At 39.2% G+C, this 26,924-nt stretch overlaps 1 protein-coding gene across 2 annotated transcripts in view; it reads left to right on the top strand.

Moving 5' to 3' along the window:
• The window catches only part of NELL1 (NEL-like 1 (chicken)), a 1,108,018-nt gene that overhangs the window by 304,488 nt on the left and 776,606 nt on the right, over window positions 1-26,924 (top strand). For both annotated transcript variants that reach the window (XM_006892008.1, XM_006892009.1), the window contains exon 11: window positions 6,303-6,402. In XM_006892008.1, coding sequence (XP_006892070.1) covers window positions 6,303-6,402 — 100 coding nt within the window. The remainder of the gene's footprint in view (window positions 1-6,302; window positions 6,403-26,924) is intronic.

The raw sequence follows: 26,924 nt of genomic DNA, 5'->3' as shown, positions 1-26,924 counted from the left end.
TGCATAGTCAATGAAACACAGATAGACATTCTTCTGGTATTCCCTGTTTTCAGCCAAGATCCATCTAACATCAGCAACGATATCCCTAGTACCACAACCCCTTCTAAACCCAGCCTGGACTTCCAGCAGTTCTCTGCTGATGTGCTGTTATAATCATGTGCATTTAAAACTATTAAAACCTCATGTGGCTATAAACCAGTTGAAAACTCAACACTTTACTCTTTAAAGTAACATCCTGCTCTGAAGATGCTTTTGGTAGAAGATTTGACTAGTGCAATGTTGTTTGATTTCTTGACTGCTGCTTGCTTCATTGGATTTTGATTGTGGATTCTAGTAAAAGACAATCCTTGACAACTTCAGTCTCTTTTCCATTTATTGTGAAACTGCTCAGTGGTCCACTGGTGAGAGATTTTCTTCCCTTATGTTTAGGTGTAGATCATATTGAAGGGCTCTGAGCCTTGTCAGTTGTACTTGAAGCATTCTTAATTTTCTGGAAGCAAACTCTAAATATAATAAGTTGTCATCCTGATGTCACAATTCTTCACATAGTCTACCTTTTGCATTATTTGCTTAGGACACAGATTGAAAAGATATAGAAGAAAGATACAACTCTGATGCACATCTTTTCTGATTTTAAATGATGCAGTATTGCTTACTTTGTTTGAATGAGTGCCTTTGAGTATATTTACAATTTCACATGAACACTGGTAAATATTCTAGAATTCTTATTCTTCACAATGCTAGTTATAATTTGTTATGGTCCACGTAGTCAAATGCCTGTGCATAGCCAATAAAACACAAGTAAATACCTTTCTAGTATTTTCTTTCAGCCACAGCCCATCTAACATCAGTAACAATATCTCTTGTTCCCTGGACTATTCTGAATCCAACTTGAACTTCTGGCAGTTACCTGTTGATTTAATGCTCTAATGCTTTTAAAATGATGTTCAGCAAGATTTTACTTTTATGGGATATTAATGATATCGTTTCATAATATCCATATTCTATTTGATTTTTTATTTTTAATTTGTGCCCATTCCACTCTCTCTGAAGTAACTACTGATATCCTCATTTTTACAGATGAAGAAAGGTGTTCAGTGATCAGTGGGATCTGAGCCTGTGTTGGTTGATCCCTTGCTCTCCTCCCTTAGCTTTTCTGTTGTCGGTCTTGATGGTATTAAACTTAAAGGGAAATAATTTTCAGTTCTAAATTTAGAAAAGTTAGGCTTAAGAGCATTGAGAGGTCCCTTTTATTCAGTCTGGTTGATAATACCAAATTGGTCAGGCTGTGCCCCATTGATTCCTTGGATAAATGTTAGGGTTTTGAGAACATCACAGAAGATCTCTGAGACTCATGTAATGGATGTTGTCAGAAGGGATGGTAATGATGGGTACAGGACGACAGTGCTCCAGGCCTCTCCTGTGTGGCCTTTGTAGGGAGTTAAACACTTTTATTCTCTTGCATCTATTGTATCTTATGAATGAACTTCATTCCTGGGCATCTTGAGTGATACTAAGTGTATGCGATCTTTGGAGAGTGAAAATAATTATTCAAATAATTTTCTATATCTGATCATTCTGATGAAGATCTCCAGTGAGGCAAAATGCTTCCTGCAGACTGTATCCTTTTTTATTTTCCTGGGATAATTTTTGGTTCTCAGTAACATCAATTAGATAAGAAGCAAACTTCTTTTAGTATATGTTGTTGTTGTTAGGTGCCATCGAGTCTAGTACGTCTCATAGCTACCCCATGAACAAAAGTTCTGAACCTAGTCTTCACCTGTGATATCCTCTCACTTTCTGACACACACATTGCAACAGCCCATCTGGTTGATGGTGTTCTTTTCCTTTGCCAATCATCCACCCTACCCAGCATCATGTCCCTCTCCAAGGTATAGTATTTCCTAGCAATATGCCCAAAGTATGTAAGGCGAAGCCTCATCATTTTTTGCCTCCAAAGAGCACTCTGGCTGCACCCTCTAAAAGACACATTTATTCATTTCCTTGGCTGTCCATGGGATGTTCAGTTCTTCTCCAGCACCACAGCTCAAAGACATCAATTCTTTTTCTGTCATCCTTATTCATTGTACAGGTCTCGGACACATAGCTAGTAATAAGCAAGACCATGGCCTGAATCAGATGTGCCTTAGTCCTCAAACTGACATCACTACTTCTCAATAATTTGGAAAGGTCCCTAACTACAGATTTCCCCTTGCTGTCTACCTCCTTATTTCCTGACTGCTTGTATGTATGAAGGGTGTTAATTCTGGATCCAAGCAAGATGAAGCTGTTGACAGTTTCAGTCTCCTCTCCATCCACCATGATACTGCCGATTAGTCCAGTGTTAATACTATTTGTCTTCTTGATATTGAGACACAATCCATACTGAAGGCTGCATTCTTTGATCTTCTACAACCAGTGCCTCAAATCCTCCTCACTTTCAGCAAGTAAGGATGTGTCATCTTCATAACGTAGGTTATTGCTGAGTCTCCATTTGATTCCAGCTTCTCAGATAATTTGCTCAGCATATAGATTGAACAGGTATGGAGAGAGAATACATCCCTGATGCGCTCTCTTCCCAATTCAAAGCAGCGCTTCCCTGCTCCATTTGAACAACAGCCTCCTGGTCCAGGTATAGGTCCCTCATGAGTACAGTCAAGTGCTCTGGGATTCCCATTCTTCTCAATGCCAGCTTTTTATGATCCACACAGTTAAATGCCTTTGCATATTCGATAAAGCACAAGTAGACATTCTTCTGGTATTCCTTACTTTCAGCCAAGATCCATCTTACATCAGCAGTGACATCCCTGATGCCACACAGCCCCTTCAAAATCACTCTTGAACTTTTGACAATTCCCTTTCTATGTACTTTTCCAGCCGTTTTTGAGTGATCATCCGCAGTATTTTGCTTGTATGTGATATATCAATGATAGTGTTTGATGATTTCCACATTCAGTTGGATCACCCTTCTTGGGAATAGGAACAAATACGGACCTCTTCCAGTCTGTTGTCTAGACAGCCATCCTCCAAGTTTCCTGGCATAGACTGGTGAGTACATCTAAGGATGCATCTGTTTGTTAATGGAAACAAATCAGTTGGTATTGCATGAATTCTCACAGCCTTATTTTTTGCCAATTACTTCAGTGTTGCTTTCACTTCGTCTTTCATTACCATTGGCTTCTCTTCATATGGTATTTCCTGAGATTTTTCAGTGTCGATCAAGTCTTTCTGGTACAGTGACTCTGTGCATTCTCTCCATTTATGCACACACACATACACAAATATATAAAGGACTTTTCAAGAGCAATTCTGCAATTCTTTTTTCAAAAAAAATCTTCTGCAACATTTTGAAGGTTCCGACACACATAAAACAAGAAAAATATGTATTTATTTTCTTGGTATTACTGAGGTCCACTCCTCTGATTCTCTTTCCTTTTATCTTTAATAAGGCAATGCAAGCTTCATCCCAGGGAAACTCTCCTTTTATCAGACCAAGACTGTAGCAGATTTGATCAATGTAAGACATCCAAAGATGATTTCTTGACGGCTGTTGCCACGGTTGAGTGTAGATCCAAGTAAAATGAAATCATTGACGATTTCCAACCTTTCTTTATTTATCATGATAATCTCTATTGGTCCAGTAGTGAGGCTTTGTGCTTTCTTTATGATTGAGGTAGAATTCATTACAAAGACATAATTTGCAGTGATGAGCCTGGCTTCCTGTTTCAGAAATGTAGGCATAGCTGGAAATGATACAGACTTTAGAATTGGTGACTGCTTTTCAGGCTGGTGTCCCCCAGTGTGGCCTAGATTGAGGTGATGAGGTGGTTGAGGTGGCGAAAATGGAATGTGGATGAAAAAAGAGGGACAAGTATGAGGAGTAGGACCAATGCTTAGATCCTATAGCCATTTCTGAGAAGAAAAGAAAGAGATCAAGAAGTGTGAAAGATAAGGAAATGAAGGCCAAAACTGGAAGAAGAGTGGCAGAAGTTGAATTGAGCTGAGAAAGAGAAGGGGGCTGGACCTGAAAGATGAGCAGTTAGAAATAAATTTATATTTGATGTCTAAAGTAATATTCATGCTCCCATTTGACAATAAATATGTCTGATAGGAGTTTCTACCAAACCAGGGAACTGGAGGTCCCGGATTGATGGGGTCGTTTGGAGATGGGAAAGCATTGCCCCCATCTCCTGGGCTGCCAGTTCTACGACTCTATCTAAGTTGAGAATTGCCTTTTGTCTCAAAACAATATTCCTCCTCTTGAGCTTTTCCTTCTTCAACTTAAAGAAGAAAAACTCAATGCTTTAGATTAAATAAGACTCAGAATCTTTTTCTCTTTCTTTCTTGTAATTAATTACCTAATTTCTGAAATTCGGAGTAAAACTAAATATAGATGCTATTAATGCCAACAAATAGGCCCTTCGGTGAAATGAGGTCATGAAGATTTAGATACTGAATACTTAAAACCTGATTATAATTAATTTTCTTTTTATCTGGGGAAAATCCACACATTTAAACTGACCCCCTCTCAGTTCATTCCTGTTGCATGCCTTGCTTCCTGTCTGTTTCATTTGCCAGAAAATCTCTTCTTCTTTATTCCAACATTCACATTTCCTCAAATATGTCTTATTTTTCCATAATTTATTCTCACCTGGCAGAATTCATTGTTCTCCCATGAGATCATATAATAATATCTGTAGTTGAGGAAATGTGTTAGCACTTACTACACATTAAAAAGAATCCTGGTGGCCCAGTGGGTAAGGACTCTCACTGCCAATCCAGAGGCAAGCAGTTCAAATCTCCTAGCTGCTCTGCAGAAGAAAGATGGATAATTTCCTTTGTGCAATTTACATCCTCTGAAAGTCCACTGGCGGATCAGCTATGAGTTGGTTCTGATTCAATGTCACATAACAAGAACATCCATTAGGTTTTTGGAACTCTGGTTGCATAGCCACTAGGCACTTGTGCTGCTAACTCAAAGTCGATGTCTTTCTGGAAGTTCAAATCCACTCGCCATTCTGAGGGAGAAGATGGACACTCACATCCTGTGTGAAACTTAATGATGGGCAGTAGCTTCCTATGTGATACTTGATGTGGGGGGGGCGGGGGAGAGAGAGACAGACATAGGGAAAGAGAAAGAGAAGGAGGGAGAAGGGAGACACTAGTTAGTCACTGAAATGTGCAAATGGTTAACACGTAATTGCTAACTGAAAGGTTAGAAGTTCAGATCCACCCAGCGAAACCTTCGAAATCTTTTTCCAAAAATAGGCATTGTAAATCTTATGAAGCACAATTTTACTCTGCACCTAGAGAATGGTCATGAGTTGGAAATAACATTTAATATTATTATTTCTATTTTTGTTTTTCTTCCATATAAACTATGAGCTCATCAAGGATAAAAATTTCTCTTTGACTTCACAATGCCCGTTATTCAATGATGTGCTGGAGTTGGCTTATACAAGTTTGTGGAAATGGATTAATTATATATCTTTCTTAACTCTGCATTCAGAGACATCACCTTGGTTAATTGAAATTGGTCATTCAGGAGTATTGCAACATGAAAATCAGCAAACACTTCCAATTCGGACTCTTTTTGACAAACAAGAAGGACTTTTGGTGATGTAGTACAGGGCATGCTGCATTACCAACCAAAAGTCATCAGTTCGAATCCACCATGGAGCTCAAATGCTCCCTGGGAGAACGCTGAGCAGTCTCCTCCTGTGAAGATGTGCAGCCTTGAGTTGCAATGGGAGGTCACTGTGAGTTGGAATCAGCTTCGCAGGTTGGGTTTGATCAAAGAGGAGCAGCTGTGGTGATGTAGCGATTAATGCACTTAGTTGCTAACCAAAATGTCCACAGTTGAAACCTACCACCCACTCAGAAGGGGTAGACACAGCAGGATGGTTTTGTAAGGATTTACAGCCTTAGATGAACCCATGGCGTTGTACTCTGTCTTACGGTGTCTCTGTAAGTTGGACTTAACTTGAAAGCTGTGAGTCGGTTTTAGTTTTCTAATATCCAAGAATTAATTGTTAAATTTTTACTAGCACACCATTGGTAGCATCTTGCTGTACAAAAGATATTAAAAAACTTTATCTTGACCAAAAAAAATCTTTGGAAATATTCTTCTATTGGAGTCTCATTAATTTCGTGATTTTTGTCAGCATTAGTACAATTCTTGGGAGTATTATTAATTATAGTAGGTTATTATCACTGCAGGCGATTAACAATGAGCATTTCAAATTTCTATCATCCACTAAAAATATCAACATCTTTTTCTTTTCCTAATATTTGCCCTCCAGGATGGAGTGTTAGTGAAAATCACCGAAATGTGCCCCCAGCTGAATTGCTCTGAGAAGGACCACATTCTTCCTGAGAACCAGTGCTGCAGTGTCTGCAGAGGTCAGTGAGGTGGGTGGGTTGCTAGAGTGGGCATGGAGGAGGCCTTGAGGTGGGTGAGGGTGTAATGACTGGTATAATGATAGGAACAAGCTTAGAAAGTTGTGGCTCGCTTTTACCCTTCTCAGCCATCGTCTGGATAATGGTGTCTACTTCATTAAGACTGCTGAGAGGATTAAATGGGATCATGTAGAAGCTCCCATCATTGCACCTAGCATGTGATAAATGCTCAGCAAATGATTGTTCCTATAATAATGATCATTATTCCTATAATAATGGTTATTATGGTAACCATCGTCATTATTACTACATTTTTCTCATGAGTAGGGTTGGGAAGCATTATTTTCAGCCCTTTCTGTGGGCCAATTCACATATCTAACAGAGAGTGATTTAGGAAGAATCCGTACCTGTTAATTAGATTGATATGCAACTTTTAAACTTCTTGCAAGTGGGGGGAGGGTGGGAAGCTTCTAGAAGTAATACCTAGTTACTAATTAAATCCTGGGAAGAAATTGTTTCGCTTGCTATTCTTGGAATGTCTTTCCTCAACTTTTAAATTTCACTAAATCCTATTTTAAGTATCTCTTTTTCTCTCAAATGTCTCCCAATTGTCAGAATTGAATGGATTAGTAGAAACAAGATTTTAAACTTTTTTATAAAGCAAATATAATTAAACCCATCACTCCTCTTACGATATTTTAAATCTCCATCATGCATATTCCTTTACCTTCGCAGAAACCCAGAGAGCTAGATATTTTTTTTTCCCTTTACCTTTTAAACTTCCAGAGTAAAAGCAAACCCAGCAGCATAGCAGTTTGGTGAAACATCATATTTCGCCTTTTCCCCTCTAGCACAAGTGCTAGCAATTCTTTCTGTGAAGAGCTACGTGATAAATGTTTTAGGGTTTGCAGACCCATGTTATCTCTGTGGCAGTTACTCAAGTCTGTATTTGCAGTATGAAGGCAACATAAACACTAGGTAAATCAATGTATATACCTGTGTTTCAAGAAAACTTTATTTACAAAGAGATTGTTGTTTTGTTAGGTGTCTTCAAGTCATGTACTATGTGAACAACAGATCTGAATCCTAACCTATCCATCCTTATCATCCAGACACTGGATCAATCCATTTTTTGGGATTGAGCGGCTACCTCTCCTTCACTGAGCCTCCACCTTTCCAAGCATGATTTATTTCCAAGGAACAGCCTCTTCTAACAACATGCCCAAATTATATGAGACAGAGCTTCTACATCCTCGCCTCAGAGAAGGATTCTGGTTCTACTAACTCTGACACATCTTTTCCAAACAAACATCTATTTGTTCTTTTGGCTACCCATGACATATTCTGTACTATTCTCTAGCACCACAACTCAAAGTCATCACTTCTTTTCCTGTAATCCTTGTACATTGTCCAGCTCTCAGATGCACAGCAAGTGATTGGAAAGACCTGACTTGAATGAGTTGCACCTTACTTTTTAAGCTGAGATCATTATTCTTCAAAACTTTGGAAAGGTCCCTGACAGCAGACTTTCCCAATGTTATATGTCTCCTACTCTCCTGATCTAATTGTGGATCTAAATAAGAAAAAATTAGTGACAATTTCAGTCTTTTTTCCATCTATCATGGATTTTGCCTGTTGGCCCAATGGTGAGGACCTCTGATTTCTTACTATTGAAATGTAATCCATATTGAAGTCAGACAGGGACATCATGCTTGGAAGGATGGAAGGACAGAGAAAGAGAGGAAGATGTGTTAGAGACAGAAAAGTTGGCATAGGATAGAGCAGGTTTCAGGGCTATTGTATATAGGGTCACTATGAGTCACAAGTGACTCGAAGGCACATAACAACAACAACCATAGTCCTTGATCTTCTGCATCAAGTCCTTCTCACTTTCAGCAAACAAGGTTGTGTCATCTGCATAACAGAGGTTGTTGATACACCTTCCTGAAACCATGATACCACACTTGTGTTGATGAAGTCCAACTTTTTGAATGATTCTTCAAATAGGTGGTTGTTGTAGGGGTTTTTGTTGTGTATTTTTGTATTTTTTAAAGTTTTATTTTATTATTTTGTGTGTGTTTATACCATCAAATCAGATCTGACTGGTACAGGAAAAGATTGCCCCTTCTTCTCCTGCAGAGCATCTGGTGGATTCAAGCTGCGTACCTCTGGGATTGCAGTGCAGCTTCTTGCCACTAGGCCACCAGAGTTCCCTTATTGTAGTTTTTAGGTGCTGTCAAGTTGAATATCACTCACTGGCCTCTCCTCTGTCTAGCACCACACATTTAACAATCTAACCAACACCCGCTGAGTGCTGTTGAGTCACTTCTGACTCCTGGGATTCTCATGTGTGCTAGGATGGACTGCTCTGTAGAGAGTCAATAGTTGTGTTTTCCCAAGTAGACTACCAAACTGTTCTTCTGAAATGCCTCTAGGTGGACTCTATCTGCCAACTTTCTGGTTAGCATTGAGAGTGTTCACTTTTTGCGCTCCCTAGGAATTCCTCTGATATGTGAAAAATGCTGCATATTTAATTTTTCTCTATTTTCAATGTAGGTTGGTATTTCTTTCTGTGGTTTATGATGAAAGAACTGTTTATTAAATAATTCTTAGGAAAACTTAAGACCCTGAGAGTCAAGAATAACCCTTAGGATTAGTGATATGCTAATCAAATGGTCAGTATCTGCCCTGATTTGTCTGCCTTCATGACCGCAAGCACATTTGCAGCTGGAATGCTTTACAAAGGTGCAAAGACTGAATGGAATTTTCAGAGGGAGGCATTTATTGGGAGCCAATAGGGTTATCCGGTAGGTCTTATAATTTAATGTAAAATCCATCACTTGCTCTTTGTTGAGGTACTGTGAGGGACCCAGTTTATGTAAATCCTATTTGATTTATTATTTTATTAGAATAGAATCATTGCTTGGTCCATAGAAATTCAAGAAGAATTTTACTGCCCAAGAAGAATTTTACTGACCCAATTTACAACAGATCAGGTGTCATTGCTTCTGCTAGCACTTCCCCAGAATCTGTGGCCTGCTTTACCAATGAAAATGCTGAGAGACTTGACAGCGCCCTGAAAAATTGCCTTGCAGGACACTCCCATGACTAGAAATAAAATCTGGGAGTTTCACCAAACATAATTCAGCTTTCCAGGGAAAAGTGAGAGATGGGAATAAGACAATTTGTAGATTTAGGGCTTAACCTGGACAGTTGATGACAGTCATTGGAGAGAGAGAGAGAGAGAGAGAGAGAGTTAGTTTGTGGGAGAGGGTGAGAAGGAGGTGAGGGAGGGAGGGGCAGAGAGAGGGAGGAGAAAAGGGAGAAAGAGAGGGAGAAAGGAGAGAGTAAGTAGGGTGTGTATGTTTGTGTGGGTGAGTAGAGGGAAAGAGAGAGGGCTATTTATACATTTTCCTTTTGTCACTGAGTTGAAACGGACTCACAGGTGACCATCCAGCAATTTTCGGACACCGTAAACTGCATAGGAGAAGTTGCTCATCTTTCTCCTCAGGAATTTTTGGTTGATTTAAACCACCGGAGAGGTGCTATCTTTGAATTAATGGTGCAATTCCTTATGGACTAATGCCACCAGGTCTCCCTATTGTATTATTTTTAAAAACCGATTAGCTTTTAAAAGTAGTGATAAGTATATCTAAGAGTTACCATTTCAATCCAGTGGCCTCATTTCCATTGTTTTGTGAAACCATCACCATTATTAAGTTTCATCACTCTTAACTCAGAAGCTAGGGGACCCTTAAGCAATGAGTCTTCATTTCTCCTTCCCTTTCACCTACCTTTAGTAACTACCAGTTAATGCAGTTTTGAATACACTTGCTTGTTATAGGTAATTCATGTTCATAGAATCATGTAATATTTGTCCTCTTGAAACGGACTCATTTCACTCAGCTCTGTGTGTCCAGGTTCATCTTTGTTATGGTGTATATGAGGATACTATTCCTCTTTTTGCTTGGATAATATTCCATCATTTAAGTATCACATTTTGCTTATACATTAATCTTTTGATAGATATTTGAATTGTTTGACAGTTTTGTATATTGGCTGGAATTAGAGCACGTCTTCAGAAAAGCTATGGGCTGAGGAGAGAGGTATTTGAAATCAACTGAGTTTCTTAATCCTCTTAGGTCTCTTCTAGTCTACTTCTATCTCAGAACTTAGATACTACACGTTATGTTTAACACTGGAGATGTTGTTATGTGCTGTTGAGCCAGAACTGACTCATCCATAGCAGAACCACCAATGGGTTTTCAGAAGCAGTAAATCACACAGGAGGAGATTGCCCATATATTTTGGTCAAGGCCAGTTCTAGCACTACGTAACATCATCACTCCCTTCTTTTCTGGTTCTGTCGGGAGTCTGCCTCAGTCTTACAGTAGAGGAGCTCAGAATAGCCAGCCCAGTTGTGTGCTTCTGAGACTTTCTTTGCAAACTAAACAATTAGAGGGAGGAAAAAATTGCATGCTTCTCTGGGCAGTGGAACATTTTTCATGAAAACTCCCACTTTATATGACAATTAACACACAAAAAAATCAATCCAAGTGAGCTCAAAGATCTATTGCTGTGAATTAGGCTTTATGTAGTTTTTCACTCTCAACTTCTAATTCCAATATATTCCTCAAGAGACTCTCTAGAAGCAACATAATCATCCCTTCCAGTGTTGTGGAAAGCATTTCCACCCTTTGACTTCCATTTGTCTTGACCTTTTTCTCTCCATTCATGTTTCCTGCATGTTCCCTGAGTGGAGTCTTGCAAGAGGAGGAGGGTTTGAACAATTACTCTTCTGAAAGTAGTTGGTGTGCCCAGTGGACCTCTTTTAAGGCAAATCTTTCATTTCTTCTTGCCTCCTACTCCTTTCCTCAGCCTAAAACAGAAAGTAATGAAAAAGTGAGAAAGACTCAATTTCTATGTAAAGTAACTTCTATCCTGCATAGAAAAAGGCTGCACTGTTTGCTTTGTGGATTGAGATTGCCTGCTAACTGGCGGCAGCAAGCAGCCGGAGAGACTGGAATGTGTATTTGGAGGATGAACACAGTGGTGCCTTCTGCCACTCTGATGTTATTGATTACCAGGAGCTCCAGTGGCTGTGGCCTCTTTCAGTACTTGTGCTGAAGACCTTTCAATTAGCATATTTATCATCTCTTTCTGTCTTACCATAAGTGCCAGGTCATTAGTCTGAGTGAAATCACTGCTACATAAGAGGGTATTCCTCAGGCGTCAGAGCCAAACATTTCTCCTATCTGCTTGGGGATTTTGAAATAGTTTTAGGTTTATTTTCACAGGACTACGATGAGCCACTCTATGCGAGGTCGCTTTGTGGCAGCCAGGAATCTGTCAAGAAGCAGTGGATGAATAGTTGTATCACATAGAATGCTTTTGTTCTTTTCATGTAAATCGTTATGAATTACATCATTTGATGGATTTTATATATTTTGTATATGCACATAATATTAAAACCCATTTTATGAAATTTTAACTTGCTTCACAGAAGAACTCACAGTTGATTACAATGCTTTTTTTTTACACTGAATCCTACCCTTTTTCTTATATTTTTACCTAATTTCCCTTGTCCCTGAGTGCCTAATTGAAGTGAGAATTGTGAATTATAGCTGGAATTACATTTTTCTCTTGGTGGGAGTGAACCTCACACCTTCACATTAGTAGTCATAGATTCTGACTGACCTGTAGTCTTCATTCTATGAGCAGAACTGGAATCCAAACCACCCAGGGACTCTGACATCTTCCCTCATTAAATCCTGGGTCATGACAAGTTATGCCACTATTTTCCCCCCCTTTAAAAAAATATGAAGGTAACCAGCTGAACAGGTGTTTAAATCCTTAGGACTGATGCTAGGGTCTGTATGCTCCTCAGAAAAGAAGTTGGAGAAGACATACACAAAAGGAACTGAAGTGGTGGGCATTAGCAGAGGAAGACTACTTTGCAACTGTTGGGATCCTGAGTCTCAGTCACCAGTAGCATCACCCAAAATAGCTCTGTCGCTTTCACAGGTGTTTTGTTTTGGGGTTGGTGGGTTTATTTTTTTGTTGTCATTTTATTTTTTTGTTTAGGACAGTCTGCGCTTGCAGCATGATATTTGTTTCTCCTTAACATTCCTGTGAAGTTTGAGTATAATAGGAGCCTGTCCTCTTGAAGCATGAAGCCAGGAGGTGGAGAAGGGGGGAGTTGACACTGGAGTCATACCCATACTCCTGTTTGGAAGGAAATAAAAAAAAAGTATGAATGATTGCTCATGAATTGCTGGTGTTCTTAATGAAAGAAAAAAACCAAAATAAAAAAAAGTCCACAGTTTTGTTCATGCACTACAGGTCCATATAGGAAGCACTGCAATCATTGGGCCCACCCCCAAAATTCTTGACACACTCCTCAGTGCTGTTTGATTTTTTAAATTTTTATTTTATATTGGTTTTACATACAAAATTAATCTATATTGAATTTCACACTACCCTTCATTCATTGTGTTTCATACACTCCTCAGGGTTTTATTTTCCTCATAATTGGCTCTAATTGTATCCCTGGAGTCACTAGTGACTTTGGAGGGCTTTGCTGCATGTCTCTGACTCTCGGTGTTAGGAAAGAAAGTTCTTTATGACATCTGTTCCCAATGTGTTTATCTGTAATTTTAATTCCTGATCACTTGCCTTGTCATCTGGCCTGGATAGAAATTAGCTGGGATTATCTACACTACTTAGGATTTTATGCCCTTCAATTAAATCCTCTTAGAGACTCTTGGTGACTTACAGTTTTCTTCATAATTTTTGGTGGATTTTTAATTGAAATGGTTTAAAGGTGACTATTTCAGGGTATTTAAGGTGAAAAGAGTCCCCTCTGAAAAGAAGGCATTTGATGGGAGTATAACCTCATGCCCGAATAAAAGACTTGGTAGTTTGCAGATGGGCTCAGTATTCTGTATTTTGATAGATGGAATCTGGGCAAATACAGAGAAAATAAGAGCCTCCTGTGGATGTGACTGGAGTAGCCTAGATTAACAGCTATAAATTCAATGGGCAAGACTGAGAAGAAGGCCTCGAGGGAGTGTGTGTCTGTAGTCCTGGAAGAACTACAGGGATTAGGCACTCGGAAACCCCCAGAAAGAAGCAACTACCTTAAAAAAGAAGACTTGAAACTAAAGATAGAGTTCTCTTACCAGAAAGACTCTTTCATGGTAACCATTGCCAAATGAATAAATTTATGTATGACATAGACCCCATGAAAATATTAAACACAAGCTCTTCCTGGTGGCCCAGCCGACCATCCATGTCCAAGAGGTATTCATGGAAATGTTCTCAGCCCTCAAGACCCCAGGCTTCTTTTCTACTAGGTATGTTCAAAAGTAAAGTGTAGAGTATTTAGCAGAATCCAATTCCCAGAAAGACACTTCGTACCATATATGCTTACCAGTTCATGAGTTAACTTCATGCCTGCAAGGCACATAGACTAGTGGACCCTGTATTCATTTGCTCCTCATATATAAAAATGGCAGTGAATAAAAGAGCTACTGCCTTTCTAAAATTTGAATTAGGGGGATGGAATTTAGAACACATTTTCAGATTGTCAGGTACTTGCCTGGCCTATTGAGGGCTACATTAGGGGCAGGAGATGGAGCTTTGGGGAAACAATAGTGTTATATGTGGAGCCAAACTTTCATTATATTATAGAAGCTATTACCTCCCAAGAGGAGTTTACTCATTTCCTTATTCTGGAAGAAATCACAGGGGATGAACTGTTGTAATTTTTGTTTTGGCTGTAAAAATCAAGGCCGGTGTGGAAATGTGTGCGTGGTTTTGCCAATGTTAATTATAAAGAGCTTAAAGTAGGCTCTGGGCAGTGACAGTGTGGGTGATTGTGTTATTAAAAAGTTTTACTCACACTACTGATGAGGCTGAATGGAGCTATATCTTACCCTCCTGTGGATTTTCAGAGGCTGTAAATGGCACAAGAGGAGATTGCCTATCTCTCTCTCAGAGAAGCTGCTGGATTTGAACTAACTGGTTTTGAGTTGGCAGCACAACTCCTTACAATTATGTTACCATAGCTCTGTAGGCAAAGCTTAAATATATGCACATTAGGGCAATGGATTCAAAGAAAGCAGACAACGTGGTTAGTGTTTTTAGTCTTTCACTAGTAACACAACTCCAGATTCAGGGCCACTAAGGGGAGTCCAAATTTTAGACTGCTCCAAACTAGAAGAGAAAAAATTTTTTTTTTTCCCTTTAATGTCATCCAATATGTCAGGATTACATTCTGTTCTTTGTGACTGGAACGCCTTCCTTTGCATCCTGCCAAGCTGTAGATCTTCTCTTTAATACAGTGAGTTAGGACCCTTTTCACCCAGCAATCCGTTAGTTTTCTCTTAAAGAAGTCAAGTAAGTTACTTACTTCTTCAGGTTAGTCATCGATGCTAGTGTGAGAGCTGAATGAAGGTAGCCTCCATGTGTGTGCTGTTCAGGGATGCCTCTTACATTCTAACTGTGCGGTACAGTGATTGGACACATGATAGTATGGACACATTGATAAGTATTTGCTGATTGAATGCATAAGGATTAATACTTAGAGGGTGACTAGAGGAAATCCTGGAGCCTCATGGCTTTCTTTTTTGGCATTTGTTCTTGTTCCACACTCAGGCATAGGGAACTTACTCATCTTGGTATCTCATCTGTGGGTGGTTTTATCCCTGTGCGACAATTTATTTTCTCTTCCAACTTTTGCTTCCCCAGGAGTGAGTAATCAACAGAGTGTTTCTTGGTGGAAAAACCCCAAAATTGTTTCTTTGGCAAGGTTCAATGCATTTCATGGATGAGAAATGTGAATCATTATTGGAGTACTGGTCTCCTCGGACCAGAATCAGTGTTCCGGAATGATTCTTGATAATGAATATTATGACTGAGATGTTGTGTGGGTCGATGGGGAGTGACTGGGCTTTACAATGAGACTTGGTTTTATATCTTTATTTCTCCTATTCTCTATGATTTATATAACTATTGGAAAGATTATTAGTCTCCAAAGTAGTCTTTTAACTCTTACTTTTAAGATACATGTTTAGTCATTAAGTCACCAAATAAATGTCACATTCCTATTTTGTGCTGCATATTTCCTTAGACACAGGAAAAATCAACTTGCATGATCCTCCTCCTTTGTAGAGCAATTTTTTCAAGCTTCTAGGGAGCAGATAGATACTCAACGTAATTACAGAGATAAACTCATTGTGGTAATTACAGGAGGTGGTAATGTAGTGACTGACAGGGGGTTTGATTTAGATTCAGCAGGGTATAAAGCTTTTCTGAATGTGTGTGATTTATGTTGGGATTTGAAGCTTGAGTAGAAACTACATCATAGAAATGGGCCATAGTGTTCTGAGTCAGGGAAATACACTTGCAAAGACTCTGAATCTGTAATGAAAGAATGAAAATATATGCTGAAAGAAAGAAATGATAGGTTGAAGTGTTTGAGGACAGTGGTGGAGGGAGAGAAGATACCTCATCTGTTGTTAAGTCAAAATTAAGGATTTTGTGTTGTTTTTTTTTTTTCTGAAGTAAAAGGGAAAGTCCAGTGTAAAAAGAGCAAAGGCTGTGTGCGAACAGCCATATCTGTCTGACTTTGACCAACTTCCCAAAAGGGAACTGTCCCCGTGAATAGCATCAATAACACAAAAACATTTCCCATGAAGTCAGACATGTCCTCTTGTACCTCTTTCTACTCATCTCAACCTTAATCTTACTGCTTTACTGGGTCAAAAATCTGATGCAATAGCTTATAGACTGCACAGAACCATATTGGAGAAGTCAAAAGGTTATAATCCAGGTAAGTACCAGAATACAGTCAAGACAGCTTCCAAAATATGCTCACAGGCACCTCAGCCTTGAGCCTTATGGCTTTAGACCAGTGATAGAAAGCTCTCAGTGCTGCCAATGATACCCCGTGCCCGCACCCTCCATTAACCTTATGCAAAGGCTCTTAGCTCAGGTTTGGTGTAGGGTAGGAGTCTCAAGGTCAGCTCTGTCTCATGTCAGGTCTCTGGTCTTCTGCTTCAGCCACTGCTGTTATAATACTACCTGGTGAAGAATCTCTGGTCATGAAGGGCATCTGCTGCATGCCTGCCTCTTCTTTGCTAGTGATAAGACTCTCTCATTCTGCTCCTGGATCTGCTCAATTTAATAGCAACACTAGCCAGTCCTCTTGTGGACTGGTGAGACTATCCACTCCCCTTGTGGATAGGCTAATACACCTAAATATTCACATATTTCTGCCCATCCACATGGCTAAATAATGGATAGGGAAAAGATTTTGAACAATAAGCCTGTAACACCACACCCAGGGAAAAGACATTTCAGTGGAGAGTTACGTGATCCAATCTATGTTTTAAAAGGATTCTTTTGTGTAGAAATGGCTTAGAGGGAGAAGAGAAGGGAAACAGGAAGGCAAATGAACTGATATCTATTTGAGATATGAAAATGGTTTCCTGTAGATTGGGTGTTTTAGTTGTTGTGGAATGGAAAATAGATTAAAAAGATATTTATGAAATAATATTGTCAGAACATGGAGGGCACCTGTGTTTGAATATTGAGACTGCTATTTTTTTTTTCTGGCTCAAATATGAGGAGAACCTGGAAAGGGTAGATTTGGGAGTCAGGTCAAGAGTTCAGTATTGACCAGGTGAGCTAAGGGATGTCAAGTGGTCCATTGGCTTTAATGACGTAACATGGAAAGTGAACGTGCTAGCAATTAGTATTACTTTCTGTTCCTTTAGAGAGGGCTCTTAGCTCTCATCAGTGCTTCAGTGGAGGTATGGATGTTCTCAACCAGCAGCCACAAACAACTGGGTACAAGGGTTGGCTCAGACTCAATTTCAGCTAATAATAAAATGGCCAACAACCTGAATTTTAGTCCTAAATGAGTCTTACTTTTAAGTTGCAAAGGTCATGAAATGATTGAGATCCCCAGATGTCATCAGGGAATAATCTCTCAATGTATCTCATTCCTGTTGACTCAGAACCAACCCCTAGCATTTCCCTCCTGTATGTTTTTTGAGGATATTCACACAGGAGGAGAGTGACAGCTTTCTCCCAGGAAGTGTTTGGTGGTTTTGAACCACCAGAGAGGTACAGCCTTTCAACTAGCAGAAAAACTCTACACACAATAGGCTCCCAGAGCTCTCCTGGCAGTAAACATTAGTAATTATTTACGACCTCAGATATTTAAATATCAAAAGAAATTTTTTTGTGTGGCTCTAATCAAACCTTAGAATAAAATAGTGCTTCTGCTATTTAATGGCTGTGAATGAGTCTATCACTTACTGGCTATGTTACTTTGGTTCAGTTAGTTGAATTATCAGCCACAGTTTCCTAATTTATTCAATGAAGATAATAATATTAATGTTCAAGGTTAGTGGGAAGATTGAATGTGGTAACATGTATAACTTGCTTGTCATGTTGGGAATACTCAGTAATAGAAGCTTTTATAATGAAGGTGTTCTCTGTATCTTGCTGTTGCAAGTTAAAAAAAGATGCCACTGTGTGCTTCTAATTATAGGATAATTCTAGTGATGTTGGAGTTACTAATTAAAAATAATCAGGTAGAAATTAGAACACTAGGAAGTGCATGTGGGTGTGCAGGCACACATACACACATTCTACAACTTGGTCACAGCATTTATTATGAAAATGATTTAAGAAAGTGAGTGTCCTTTTTGGTCATTTTAATTGTGATTTTTAATGAAAGTTTATAGAAAGGTTGGATTTTCATTCATTCATTGTTGCACATTTTCCTCCTTACCCTCCTCCAGCTCACTTTTTAAAAAATCATTTATTGTTGCATAATTTTCTCCCTCTGCGCCATCCCCCAGTTCATGTTGCTGTGTACCTCTTATTTTGGACTATTGTCATACAAATAATGCCTAATCATGTATCCTTTTTAAACAATTCTTTCCTTCAGCCCTTCCAATGTAGTGTTGACTATTTATTCTTTCTTTTCTTAGTTTCCCCCCCACTCCCATGTCAGTCTTGTTTCATAATAGGGGCGTTATACAGTATTTGTCTTTTTGTGACTGAGATACTTCACTCAGCATGTTTACATTGAAAGCAGGAGTGGCATCTACTTCCTAAACAACATGCCTCTGCAAACTGTATGCACTTTGATAAATCTTGAGAGTTGTAGAGGGATTTCAGGCCTCATGTTCATAGTGTCGCTATGAGTCATGCTTGACTCAAAGGCAATCAACAACAATAACAATAACATTGCCTTCGAGGGCCAGCCATGTTGTGGTTTGCAATATTTTATGAGTTCCTTATTTTCTAGTGTACACAGTATTCCATTGTGTGAACATACTATGATTTTTCTATCCATTAATTTGATGATGGACACTTGGGTTGCTTCCATCTCTTTGCTGTTGTGAATAATGCAGCAATAAACATGGTTGTGCATATATCAGTTTTGGTGGCAGCTCTGGTTTCTTTAGGCTAATATTCTTAGTAATGGAATTGCTGGGTCAAATGGTATTTCTATTTCCAACTTTTTGAGAAAGTGCCAGACTACCTTTCACCATGGTTGCACCATTTTATACTTCTACCAGCAGTGAATAAGTGTTCCAATCTCTCCACAGCCTCACCAGCATTTGTTGTTGGCTGCTTTGTTGAACTTTGCTGTTGTTACCAGAATGAGTTGATATTTCATAGTTGTTTTGATTTGTATCTCTCTGAGAGCTAGGGATTTTTAACATTTCTTCATATGTTTATTTGCCATATGAATATATTTTTTGGTGAAGTGTCTATTTGATCCTGTGCCCATTTTGTAACTGGGCTGTTTATCTTTTTCTTGTTGAGATGGAAAGGGAGTGTCTTTGAAGATACTTGTGCACTGCATTGTACTGACAGTTTGATAAAATAACAAAAGAAGAGTTACAGAGGATGGGGGAAGAAAGAAACAACGGTACCAATATTTAGTTGGAAGTCTTGAGGGAAGAAACTAAGTAGTAACAGAAGACAAATATCCAGTAAGGGGAGCATCTGTATCTTAAATGTCATGGTATTTAGACACATGAGATAAGAAAGACAAAGCCCTTAGAAAGATTCTGAATTGTGGGAATTCGTTGAAGATTTATGACTTGGCAGGCAACTCAGATATCTAAGTGAATTTTGTTTGGTATTTTTGGTTGTTTTAACAGTGATAACCAGCTCAGCTGATGGAAAACTGAATTATAGTGATGATGACACAACTGTGAAAATTTACTAAAAGTCACCAAGCAGTATATTAGTTTTATGTTATTATAGTGTATCTCAATAAATCAATTAAAAGAAAGAAAAATGGTGATCAGCAAACTCATCTAGAATAATTTGCCTTCTGTTTATATGAAAGGATGTTGCATACTACTCTATTGTTAATGTCTTAATTAAGTACTTAATGAATTGCTGAGTTAATATCTTCATTAATTAATTTCTTCATTTACTCACCCATGTTTCTTCCTATTCATATGTCCAGGTTTCTATGGATGGCCATCCATCCTTCTATCACTGTGTGCGGAGCCCTTTGTGTAGGGAGATGAATCAGACTCTGATTGTAAGATGTTGGAGTGATTGAAGCCATTTCTTTTTGTTAAGATGGTTTGGGGAGTTAAGCAGAAGAGTTAGCAGACCATACCATTCAGGTGATACAGTACCCTGCTACATAGAGATTTGCCCTGCTAACCCAAAAGTCAAGTCTCTCTGGCAGTTCAAATACACCAACAGGTCCAAGGAGAAAGATGGACAGTATCCTCCCATGTGATTGATGACTTTAGAGATCCAATGAAAGCTCAGCTATGAGCTGGTTCTGGCTCAGTGGCCAGTCAGTTAAGCAGAAAAGTGTATATTATTTTGGGAATGGTAAGAAATCAGAATTGTAGTCTATTTGAATGCCTAAAAAATTGTTGCTCTTAGGAGGACCATGAGCTAGCTTACTGATTAAGAAGTCTGACCTTAACCAGAACCAGGTCTGGAGTATGACTCTATTCTATACACATACACTAACTTTTCCAAATTTCAGAGGGGCCATCTAAAGTGGAAATGCTAATACCAGTCTGGTAGACTTTAATTAATGAAATTTAATTAATTTATGTTTAATTAATGAGATAATGCATATAAAAAGGAGACAAATACCTAGTATAAAGTTTATAAGCCATCCTTGTATTAGGAACAAACTTTTTCCAAAATCTAGTTGAAGCCAAATTTCCATGTAAAAATTTCTGTGGTGAGTATCTAACACCAAACCAGCAGTTAATTCATTACCAACAAGTCAAAACTGACTCGTAGCTAACCCTCTAGTGGGTTTTCAGAGGCTCTACATCACAAAGGAGGAGACTGCCCATCTTTCTCCCTCAGATTTGCTGGTGGGTTTTAACTGATGGAGAGCCTTTTAGGTTAACACTAGTTAGTAAAAATACTTGTCTTGGTATCTAGTGTATAGTATGCCTCTCTGTGCATAAACATTTTAAAAATAACTTCCCAGTATACCAAAACATCTTTAACATAGCATTCACTGTTGCCCAGTCAATATAGACTCAGTGATCCTTGATTGGGTTTCTGAGGCTGTAATTCATAACTAGGAAACACTAGCCATCTTTCTCCACTGGATCCAGAAGGTGGATTTGAACCATCAGAGAAGCTTGACCTTTAGGTTAGTTAGTGGTACTGCTTGGACCCTTTAAATCAGCAGTTGTTGTTGTTGTCGTTATTATTATGTGCCATTGAGTTGACTACGACTCATAGAGACCCTATGCACAATAGCTCTAAATGCTGCTTTACCCTAAGCCTGTCTCACTGACTCCATCACACCTACTTCTATTATCCCAGTTACTGTGTCTGTCTCATCTAGTGTCTTCTCTCCTGTGATGTCCTCCAAGGACCAGTCCTTCCTGGCCATGTGCCCAAAATATGTGAGATGGAGCTTCAAAATCCTTGTCTACAAGGATAAACTTGGTTTCAGCCTCTCCAGGACATACTTGTTTATTCTCTTGGAAGTCTGTGGTATGGTCAGTACTCTTCTCCAGCACTACAACTCAAAGACATAAATTCTTCTTTTGTCATTTTCAGTCATTATCTCTGAAATATAGAAAGTAATTGCAAAGACCATAGCCTGGACCAGGTATACCTTCATCTCTAGACTGATATCATTGCTCTGTAGCTGTAGCATTCTAGAGAGTCCTCTGACAGAAGATTTTTCTAATGCAGCTAGTCTTTTGATTTCTTGACTGCTAGTGCTCAGCGTGTTGACTGTGGAGCCAAACAAGTTGAAATTGTTAACAATCTCAATCTCTTCTCTTTCTATCATGGTGCTGCCAGTTGCCCCAGTGGTGAGAATCTTTGTTTTTGGGGTGATTTTTTTTAAAAGAAAAACAAGTGAAAGTGATTTATTAAAATAATAAGACAGAAGCATAGTTGGTGGGAGGGGGCACTAGTGGCCTAGTGGTAAGGAGCTGTGCTGCAAGCCTGAAGGTACGGAATTTTAACCCACATCTATGGGAGAAGGATGAGCAGTCTCCTCCCGTGCAATTAACTACTGCTGAAAAGCCACTAGGGGCTTAGCTATGGGCCAACTCTGACTGGACTCTACACAACAACATAGTTGGTGAAAGATATTGGTGGGCTGTGCAGAAGAGCTAAAGATAAAAAGAAAGAGGAGGAGAGCACCCCAGGAAAGCTAGGAGTGGTACCAAACCTTTAAACACCTGCCAGAGGAAAAAAAAGAGATGAAAGAGAGAGACCCCAGGTGTGCTGAATCTTTGCTTTCTTGATGTTGAGCTTCCATCCATATTGACCTTTTGCAGCAAATGCTTTGGATCCTTCTCAGGTTCAGCAAGCAAAGTTGTGTCCTCTGCATAATGCAGGTTGTTAATGAATTGTCCTCCAAGCCTCATGCCAGATTCCTCCTAATAAAGTCCAGCCTCCCAAATGATATGTTTTGCATATAGATTGAAAAGGTATGAAGACAGAATGCATAGAGCCTGTTTGTTACTAGGGATCTTAACAGGGAAGATGGCATGGCCCTATGTGGGTGGTGTTAGGACTGAGCTTGGGAAAGAAGTTAAGATCTTGTCTCTTCTGAGCTTGGGTAAGAGTCTGGGTGGAGTCTTGTCCCTCTCATACTTGGACTTTGTTCCTTGCTGTTCTTGGGAGTGTGATGCCCAGCTTGGGCTGCATGCATGGCACAACAGGCTGGAGACATGACGTAGGTAAAGCTGGGCCGATTGCTAGCATCTGCCTTATTATGCCTGACTGCACTCAGAACTGAAGCAGCACTTAAATAAATGGTGATTAGCAAGAGTGAGTCCACACCTGCAGCCTGCTGTACCCACCCACCACCATCACTTCCAAGATTTTGTTTGATGGGTGCACATACTGGCTGCTGTGGGAGAGGATGACTTGGAGGCAATGTAGGAAACCACTTGACCTTTCTCATGCACAGCCTCTGGTTTTGTATTCAAGGGAAAACAAACTGGGGCTGATGCATAGGTTGTACTCAAGTTGGACATTTGTCACCTGGGAACTGCCAGTACTTCATGTTAATATCATCTATTATAACTGTGCTATATAATCTGAGGTTCTCCAAGTTTCGTGAGTTCTCCTCAAGTTTCTGCTTGTGTAAAAAGTGTAAGGATCCTATTAGGACAGCTCAATCTGACTTTTACAAACTTTACAAAGACTAACTGCCACTTCATCTACGTTAACAACACAAAAATAATTCCAATGAAGTCAGACATATTCCTACACTCCCACAACTCTTCATACTCATCCTAACACCAATTGCTGCTTTACTGGGTCCAAAATCTAATCTGATCTCTCAGAGACCACATAGAACCATACTGGGGAAGTAAAAAGCCTGTAATTTAGGTTAGTAGCAAAATGTAGTCAGGACAGCTTCCAAAATGTGCTCACAGCACCTTATCCTTGAGCATCATGGCTTTAAGTCAGTATTGGCAAGTTCTCAGTCCTGCCAACATTGGCTCCCCCCTGCACAGACCTCCAGCAAACTTCACAAAAGGCTCTTAGATCTGGTTCAATGGTGTAGCATTCCCAAGGTCCAGTGTGTCACATGCCTCATTTTAGGTTTGGTTCTCTGCTGCGGCTGCTATTGCTATTGTTCCCTTAGGCCCGAGTCTGGTTGGCGCACGAATATTTGGTCCTGAAGGATGCATTACATTCTCTTACTTCTTCTTTGCTGGTGGTGAGGTTTGTCTCATTCTTCTGCTAGATCAGCTTAATGTGATGGTGAGACTAGCCAGTCCCATTGTGGAAAGGCTAACACACCCTGTTTACATATTCCTGCGCATCTACAAGGTAGAGTAAGAGATTGGCGGTTATTGTGTACCATTGAGTTGGAATTGGTCCAGAGCCGAATCTCCAGTGGTTTTCTTGAGGTAGTAAATTGCCTGGGGGAAGATTGCCCCTCCTCTTCCTGCAGAGTAGCTGGTGAATTCAAACCACATGCCTTTGGGATTGCAGTGCAGATTCTTACCACTCGGCAGTGAGGTTCCCACCACACAATCGCTAGGGAAACCATTTGGACAATAAACCCTTAACCCCACACCCAATTTGAGCTCAAGGTGAAGTTTTACATCACTGCTTGTGAACTGTCCTTTCCTAAAATACTGTGACAATTTGTTTTGCTCATATCTCACTTAATACAGATTACTTTGTATCTGAGATTATCCATGAATAGGGAGGTCCTGGTGGCCTAGTGGCAAGATGCTGCCCTGCAATTTTGAAGGCATGGAGTTTGAATCCACCAACTTCTCTGCAGAAGGATGTGTAATCTCCTCCCAAATGATTAACTTCTTCTAAAAACCTACTGGAGGGTCAGCTATGGGTCAGTTACAACTTGCCGGTACAAAATAACAACACAATTTACCATAGTTTATGGTTTCTTTATGGCCAAAAATATTAAACATCTTTCCATTTTTTTCCAGAAGCTTGCATGATGCTGCCTTTCCCACAGGTGCCTATAAATATTGACTGATTATTCATTTACATCTGCAGAAAGACAAGCAGGCAGGTACTGAATAAATATTGCTTGAATGGAGTCATGTATTAATTAAAGAAGACATACTTTTGGGACAATGGCTGGATCCCACCAAAATAGATTTGACAGTGAGGTCAGTGTGTTCCACTGGCCCCTCACTGCCCTTGAAATACAATGCACTTCTGCTTTGTGAGCTGCTGTCATACAAGCCTGCTAGAGAGATGTGCGCTCAAAGATCAGCAGTGTTTGTGGGGCTTTGTTCAAGCTGTCAAATGCATGTGGAGGGAAAAGGACAGTGACACTCTCCAGGAGAGGAAGAAAAGAAAATAGAAAATACTTGTAATAAAGGGGGAAACAGTGACATTGAGTCAAGCATCCTAGTGAAAAGTAATTGTAATGACTTCATTATTAAGCAATTCTGACACAGAGCTTGAAAACCAAGCATTTCTTTTTTTAATAAAAAGAGCTATGCCTAAATATCTAAAAAATTATATCTTTAGTAGCAATGTGTCAAATACTTATAGTTGTAACAGCCATTGTAAGCCTTTCAAGTGCTTGTGGAAGAGTTCTAGTTGGGCAGGTTTGTTCACCTCTTGCTTTGATTGTGATTGGGCTCTGCAGAGCGAGACTGGTTGTGGTAATTATGCTAATCCAAGATTATGTATCCACTCATTAGTGCCCCAAAGAATGGTTGAGTCTTTTACTCTTTATTGCTAGATTTTCCTATCTGGAAGGATGTGTACTATAATGATAGTCCAGGGATATTGTAGTCAGCCACCCTAAATTTAGAATCCATTTATTCATTAAATGTTAGTGAGTTGGACCTTCCTGTTTCTAATCTTGAAATTAAGATTAACGGTGATGTGTTGGCTTGGTTTTTGCTTTAGTCATTGTCTCATCACCAATGTCGTCTTCATTAGAGTGGCTAAGAGTTAGTGACTTTTATTATGGGTAGGTGTTATCTAAAAGGCTTTACATGGATCATCCCATTAATTTTATTATAAAAAGAATGTGTATATTATTATGTTGTTGTTATGTGCTATCATGTCCAAACTGACTCATTGCTGTCTTGTGGATATTCAGAAGCTCTAAATCACATGGGAGGAGAGGCCTCATCAATCTCCCTCTGGGCGGCTGGTGAATTTGAACTTCATGCATTTGGATTGGCAGTGCAACTCCTTGTCACTCGGCTACCAGGGAGTCACAGTTCAAAACATTTAATGCAATGCCAGGCATATTTTAAGTTCTTTAATTTTATTATTGCAGTAAGGATTAATGGTTCTCATTTTCTAGCCAGGTTGTACTTAAATACTTTTGATTTTAAATTGCATTTTAAAGAAAAGTGTTCAAGAATGTTATCACTAGAAGAATTAAATTTAAGATTATCTGGTATAGCAATTTCTATATATTTTTTTAACCTTGCAACTCTTGCTCACATAATCAATATGTGCAAAAGATAAAGTGGAGCTATTTTGTTTGAAATGGGATTGGGAGACTTATGCCCGACTTAAAAATCAGCTGTGCCCATGGCTCTGTGGAGTGTAGTTCAAAGGTCCCTGAAGTCCATTCCCAGTGTATGTACTCAGATAGGTCAAGTGATTTATAGTGTTTATTAACAGTAACTCAGAATTAGAATTTATGTCTCCTGATTTCCAATGACACAATATATAGAGTCAATATATTTTCTATGACACTACAGTACATAGAACATCATCATCATCATCATCATCAAAAACTTAATACTGATTTAAGGATGACAAAGCACTTTCACAAAACTTATTTGAATTTCATGACTTGTGTGGGAAATATAATGTACTCCTCCTACTGAACATAGAAAATTACTATATACTATGTGAAAGATTTTTTTTCTCTTCAGATATTGTTAGTAATGTCAGCCCAGAGCTAATGTATATGGGGTCACTATGAGTTGCAGGTGACTTGATGGCACATAACAGCAGCAGCAACAACAACAACAACAGTACTGTCAGTAGAGTAAGGGAGTTCTGGTAGACCAGTAGACCAGTGCAAGGCCACACCTGCCTAGCTGCTTGCATCTACTAGCAGCTCAGCAGGAGAAAGAAAGGCTATCTCCTTTCTTTAGTGTCCAGCCTCAGAAAGCCAGTGGAGGGACAGCTCTGCCTCAGCTTGATTCTGACTCCACAGCAGTGACAGAGTGAGTATAGTAAAGGGGTTAAAAATCAAGACATCAAAAATATGGAAAAGAGCTCATTTCTCTCCTTTTAAAATCTGTGGTTTTAGAGAAGTTTACAGAAAGGTTGGGTTTTCTGTCATTCACTGATACACATTTTACTGCCTCCTCTGATTAATTTTGTAATGCACGTCCTGTTACAGATTGTTGATTATAATGCATATCATACCTGATCCTCATTCCTTTCAGATAGTCCTTTCCTTCACCTATTCCAGTGCAGGCTTTGTTATCTATCCACTCTATTCATGTTCTCCTTTCCCTATGTCCATTCTATTTTTTTTAATATTTTAATTT

This window comes from Elephantulus edwardii, unplaced genomic scaffold (assembly GCF_000299155.1).
Source record: "Elephantulus edwardii isolate Elephantulus edwardi_28Jun2011 unplaced genomic scaffold, EleEdw1.0 scaffold00109, whole genome shotgun sequence".
NCBI classification, from domain to species: domain Eukaryota; kingdom Metazoa; phylum Chordata; class Mammalia; order Macroscelidea; family Macroscelididae; genus Elephantulus; species Elephantulus edwardii.
Note: the sequence above shows the minus strand (reverse complement) of the source record. Positions and strands in the feature narration are given on the sequence as shown.